Genomic DNA, 6,702 nt, shown 5'->3' with positions numbered 1-6,702 from the left:
AATTGGATTTATATCGTTTTTATCGATACGTTTAATCGTTTGCGTAAAATCGTACGAAATATACGTTAAATCGGGATTGGCGTAATCGTATTTTGTTTTGAAAAGGTAATCGTTATTGGCGTTTTGATAATTGAATTTTTGTTTTATTTTTTTTGGGTTTTTACTAATAAATTCGGATAGGAATTGGGGTATTTTGTTTTTTTTATTTATATGGTCGGCCTAGAAACGACCCAGGGTAACCAGTAGAATTTATAGCGGTACGTTAAGTAATCCCGTACGTTCGAATTCGTTTTTATATATTATTTTTTTTCGGTCGTACTAAATAATATTTTTATTAATGCCGGTCGGCTGGCTTATTATAATATTACCTAATCGAATATCGTATATGCCCGACGGTATACCGTTTCCAATTCCGACCATTAAACCGAACCGGATTAATTTAAAGGTCCGTAAAAGGTTTTTAACGATAATTGTAACCGGTATTATTCCGATAATATTTATTGGTAAATAGGCGATAACGATATTATAATTTTGGATTTAATCCAAAATGTAATTGTTATAATCGGCTATATTTTAAACGGGTAAATTCGGGTAAATTTGGTCGAATATTTTTTTCGTAATAGCCATTTCCAACGGAAATATATATACCTAATTTATAATATATTTTTTTATTATAATAAAAGGTTTTATTTTTAGCCGATTTACACTTTTTTAAGCTTTTTTACGGGGTTAAAAATTATTAATATTAAAATTTAATAATAACGTTAAAAAAGACCAACGAATTTTAGGATTCCAATTTTCTGGGTATTTACCAAATATTAGGCTATATTTACGTTTATTATTATTATTACCCGAATTTTGGGTATTTAATCGGTATATTTTACGTTAGTTAGCCATTGGCGATCGTATTTAGATTAAATTTCGGCGGGTAATTTGGGATAAAACGTAAAAATGTAAAAATTTATTTTTGTTAAATTCGAATAAATTATAAATGTAATAATTCGTCAATTTTAAAACGTTATAAGGAAATGTGCTGTTTTAAACGTAAAATTTTAGGTTAGCGTCCCATTCGGTGCGAATTCCAATTATATAATTGCGATCCGGCGTAACCTTTATTTATTTTCCAAACCAGCCGTTCCGGTTATTTTTATAGCATGGTATAATAGGTTAAACGTATAAACGTTAGGATTTTAGCCTTTAAACGGATTATTTTTATTTAATACGTTAGTTCGTATATTTAACTGCTATACCATTATTATATTATTATTGTACGGCTGTTACGTGGCCCAATTAGAGGTTGTTTATTTCCGCTTTCCAATTTAAATAAAATTGGTAACGTCGCGGAAGACGATTTGCTACGGAAATTTGTAATTAAGGCGCAATTAAAGGCGTTTTGGGCATATAGCATTTGCAAATTATCCAGGTGGTAGGGTAAAATCGGGGTGGTATAGGTTTCGAATTGTATTTTTTTATAACGTTGGGTACCCCTTATTCGGTACCCCCCTATTCGGTACCCTGAAAATCTAACGACGAAATGTTTATTTTTATAAATTAATTTAAATATAAACCTATTAACGTATAAAAATATAATCGTTTTTAGGCTATTCCGGTTTATTAACCTTTTTTTTATTAGTTAAAAACTTTAAATTTTTTATATTGTTTTCCTATAATCTAATAATATTTTGTTTATTAATTAAAAGCTCGTTTGGATCCGGAATTACCCTTTTCTTTTTAACCGGCCGTATTACCTCCTATTATATTTCCAATAAATTGATTTTTTGCTGGGCGTTAGCCAAAAAGGTATTTTTAATTTGGAAGCTTTTTTGGATTTTTGTAAATAAAAAACGTAAAATAACGTTAATTTTATTAGATTGGGAAAATTTTTACAGTTAAAATCGGATATTTCGGGTCGTTTTAGGGGTTTTCCAAATAAATAAAAACGGGTCGTTAATTTTTTGGGTTAAATTTTCCGGTATTTTATCCCTTTACAAACCGTTATTTTTATTTTTTATAACGTTGGCGTTGTTATTTTTTAATAAAAAAGGGCTTAAAAATGGTTTAACCAAATTTACCGGCCATAACCCCGTTATACGCCACCCAAATTGGATAATTTTTATTATAAATACTTTCGATTTGGCGTTTTTATAATAAAAAAGAAAATTCCTTTTTCCAATAACCGTTAAAAAGCAAAATTGGCTAACAAATCCAAGTTAACGTCGATAAGCCATTTTTAACGGCCTAAAAACCGATAAATCCAATGGTTGGAAAACGTATAACGAATAAGGGGGTAAATATAGGAATTAAATATTATTTTGCAGGTAAAAAAGTATAAATTCGTCCGTAACGTATAACCCGTGGCCGTCGAAAATTAATAACCGTTTTTTAAAAATACCGGGTTGGGTATACGGAATAAATACCTTTTTTAACTATTCGATAACCGTTTCGTTATTTGTCCACCCGTTTTCGGTTATATGAAATTACCAATTATCGAAAGGGCTTAAATCCGTGGGAAATTATTATTATTATACGTTTTTTTTTTAAATATAACGAGGGGAGGAAGGGTAACGCCCGTAGCCGATATATATTCGATTATAATCGTTTAATTACGCGTTCCGGGCTTTTTCCATTGTAACGGCCGGATCCCGTTAAACCCTAATACCAGGCCGTTAAATCCTTTATTTTCCATTATACCGGTTTCGTTTATATTTTAGCAATTTTCCGGTTTAATAACGTTAATAACCGGGTTAATAATATAAAACCACCAAAATTTAATTATTTCCGTAATAACGCTATTAATCCGGGCGTTTTTTATTCGACGGGGTTTTTAGGTTTTAAGGATTGGATAACGAATTAAAAACCGGGTTATCCAACGTTTTCCAAGGCCTTTTATTTTTCCGGCGGCCTAAAAAATTCGTTTTGCAAAAAAGCGTAATTTTTAATACGTTACCGGAAGTCCCAAAGCTGTTTGGGCAAATACCCAATTAGCTAAATATTTTTTCTGTTCCGTAAAAAGCTTTTAAAAAGGGTTTTATATTTTTTTATAAGGTTAAAAACCTTAAAAACGGTGACGAAGGGTATTTTTGGGTATACCCCATTTTCGGGAGGTTTTTGCAATTGGATCGCCATTATTAACGTCGTTAACTGCAGATATAAGCTGGTTTTCAATATATTGCTTTATTGGAGAATGGAGAATTAAAATTAAAAAAAAGTAAATCCAAAAGTGAAAGATTTATCGAGATATTTATAATAGAAGTTGGAGGATATAAATAAAAGTGTTGTTATTTTTGTGTGGCCAACAGGGGGGTGGCCATCAGGGGGTACCCAACGTTACTTAAAAGATATATATGGAATCGAAATTGGGCTTTTGTCTATCACAAACGATTTCTTGGCAATTTATGGTCAATGTTTAAATTTTTTCGGGATACTCGGCAATAATGGAACAAAGAAGTTTATAATTTGGGCTAAACGTCACAATTGTCTGCAGTAATGTTTTTGTTATTTTTTGCTTTGTGCACGAGCGATGGCAAGTTGACTTTCTTCCGGTGCTTAACAAGGCAGTAAGATTATTTCATCGTCATTTCCAAGCCTTTTTGTGAATCAACCGAAGCAGCGCAGGCTGCAATGCAAGTGAAGAATTTCCAACGGCGCCAGAGAAATGTCGCACGATGGCAGTGTCTTGAGATATTTAATTTCGTTGATATGCTTGCCAACCAAGCCTTCTAACTCCCAATGCAATTGACTTGTCAGCTAGCATGTGGGTAAATCGGAATGCACTTGCTCAAGGACCAGCGCAAACACCTCAGCCACTATTTTATCGGGTTGCCTTTCCGAGCCCTGCACCTGAATTGGACTTACCCTAACCCTGGAGCAGATCTAACAAGAATCAGCCTGCCATATTGCCCTTGAGACTTGTATAACTCTCTACAATGGTTGTAGACTTGGGGCGGGGAAACATGGGCCGGGCTTTTCAGCGCGATGTTGAGAGGTATGGCCGATAAGCCAAGCGAGTCGCCAGCACACAAAGGCAGCTACCCCTCTTTTCCCACCCAAGCCATCTTCGGGCCTATCTGTCCGATTTGATTGATGCACGAGTGGACGTGCAATGGGCTAGCAGACATCTGCGATGTAACACTGGCGTTATTACTCGCCCGGCCCCCAAAAAGCCCAATTGACATCGTGTGATGTGGACCCCGCCATTTGTCGCCCAAGCCTACGAATCGGGCTGCGCTCTTGCTCCATGCCACAAAATGAAGGGCCTCTTGCATGACTTGCCGTTTTGCAAGGGGCCCGGTTCATCTCTTGTCCAAGTCTCTTATGCAGGCAATTACACCCAGAACTATGTGAATCGCCAGCAACGTAAATACTCCGAACCCCATGACACAAGAGACCTGATTTATCGTTACCATTGCTATCCACGATTTATCCACCCCGCTTCGTAATGTCAACATGTTGGGAGTGCGGCAAACCTTTCCCTTCGGGCAGGCGGGCCCTCAAGCAGCACCGCAAAAGTACCAACCATACAGAATGCCGCCGGTGCTACGACATGTTCAACAGCGCGCAGGACCGGGTTAGCCACGAAGCGAATGAGCATTCGTGTTGTGTCGACTGCGACCGCCAATTCGCAAATCCTAATAATGCGCACCAGGCAAGCACTGAGCCCGAACCAGGCTACCTATACCAGTCACTTTTCCATAATTACTTGTTTCCCTCAGGCCCAACTGAAAACTGTGGCGATGTGTTTAACGCGGTTTTCGTGACCAGCATTTGAACTTCAAAATCCACCGTGGCTCGTCGGTCCAGTGCCCTTTGTGCATGAAGGCATATATTACCGCAACCGGTATAGTTAACCATCTCGAATCTGGCACGTGCCCCAACACGCAGAACCTCTCGCGTGACGCCCTTTACCGCCTTGTCCGCAGCCGTGATCCGCAGGGCGTCATCTCTAAGAAGTTAATCGGTTGGATTGGTGAGGTGGAATACGAGGTTACGGTTTACACCTGGAATGGATCTGGTTACGAGTATTATCTATGCCACCGCGTTTTCCAAAAGATACAAAGCCTGGACCAGCATTTGAAATCTCCCGTCCGTAAATTGGCTGTCTGACCCTGCGCCGTCTTGCCTCGCTTTTACCGTTATTCTTTTACAGCCCCTTCCTGTGGGCGCGGCGACAGTTTCGGTTTAACGGCGTGGACGTGGAATTTCGTAGATCAACAATTATATTATTACTGCCCGAAAGTAACCTGCCGCAGCGAATTTAAAACTCTGGCATCCCTCATTAGCCACCTCGAAAGCGAGTTTTGCGGATATATACGATTCAGCAGCGTTCAAAACCGGGTTAAAGAGATGATGTTTGGTGGGAAGCTCATTGGACATTAGTTTGAAACGGCAGTCTATGGCCTTTTCTCCCACAAACATCCAAGCGCTAGCGTTGTGTGGCAACTCGAAGATGGAGGCCAGATACGTTAGAATTTACAAAGTTGACGGGAAAGTCAGGTAACAGAGGTCAACCCAGCAGGGTATTTTTTGCGGAAATCGGGCTGATGAAGATGGTGTTCGGAGTTCACAAGCAGTAAGAGGTTTTGAATTTTACCCGGCGAATTGCTTTTGTATCAATGTAACAGACCCACAAGCGAGTTTTCACATGTTTAATGGAGCATTTGCCGAACTACGTCGGCTTGGTGCTCTTGACTGTGAGGCAAAGTCGCGCAACATCTCAATCGTTTGTCGTCAATGGATGTGTAGAGGAAATGGTTAGAATCACAAAGCATACTCAATATTTCCCCGACAAACCCTCATCAATCATCAATTTTACCCACTGAAACCTATGGATGATCAATTCGGCTCAACTTTGAGGGAGCTTTCTTATCAAAGCTGGACAAATCGGGATATTATATGGGCCGATATTCCGAACGTTGCCAAAATCGACAACCTTCTGCGCGTTGGTAATAACCGTACATTGGTAATCCCATTGGAAATCAATACCGTTTAACAGCCATCGAGACCAGATTTCGTAATTAAATATGCTCAATTTCGTATTTCCAACCAAAACATACGTCAGCCGGGGACTTTCCCAAACGAGACCCGGCCATCGTTCCCAGTTAGGCAGACTATTCAGAATCTGGGTATAAAAGGTACCTTTTTAACAATTAGGGCGGACAAACTCGAGTCGCCCGCTTTACGCTATAAATACTGTACTGCCGGCTGTAATTGGGACAGCCATATGGGTCCAAGATTACAGCGTTGGGCCTGGCTTAAATTGTACAAAATGGAGCCGGAAAACCGTCCATCGTGTCTTAATTTCTCAAATACAACGCCTCTCTCATCCAATTTACATGCGTTTAAGAAACCGCGAAATTGGGATTACGCCGACAATCAAATATCAAAATAGTATAAAGCAACCGAATCATATATGGAATAGGTTTCACTATAGATTTTAGATGGGAAGGCTACAGGTATTATATAGCAGAAAATTAAAAATGCCGACAGTTTCGACTGCTGCGCCTGTATAATAGCCACAAGCCCTCTCCGCTTGGGGCTACGTTTCCGGCTCTTGCCAAATGTCATATGTATGTTGATGAACCTTCGCAGGGTTGCCAAACAGCCGAAAGAGAGTTGAAACTTTCAAAGAAGCTCAACAGAGCACTCAGGAGTTTGTATAATGTTGTCTGCCGCCTGGATGTCGTTTCTTGTTTAGGGGGGGGG

General features: G+C 38.9%; 1 protein-coding gene across 1 annotated transcript; it reads left to right on the top strand.

The window, feature by feature from the left end:
• Positions 1 to 4,438: 4,438 nt before the first annotated feature.
• On the top strand, positions 4,439 to 5,376 carry PgNI_05155 (uncharacterized protein; the record flags this gene model as incomplete). Its single annotated transcript, XM_031125192.1, has 3 exons — positions 4,439 to 4,567; positions 4,762 to 5,086; positions 5,147 to 5,376. The coding sequence occupies 3 exons, from the start codon at positions 4,439 to 4,441 to the stop codon at positions 5,374 to 5,376; spliced, it is 684 nt and encodes a 227-aa protein (XP_030982543.1).
• Positions 5,377 to 6,702: the final 1,326 nt, after the last annotated feature.

Source organism: Pyricularia grisea, chromosome I (genome assembly GCF_004355905.1).
Source record: "Pyricularia grisea strain NI907 chromosome I, whole genome shotgun sequence".
NCBI lineage: Eukaryota > Fungi > Ascomycota > Sordariomycetes > Magnaporthales > Pyriculariaceae > Pyricularia > Pyricularia grisea.
Note: the sequence above shows the minus strand (reverse complement) of the source record. Positions and strands in the feature narration are given on the sequence as shown.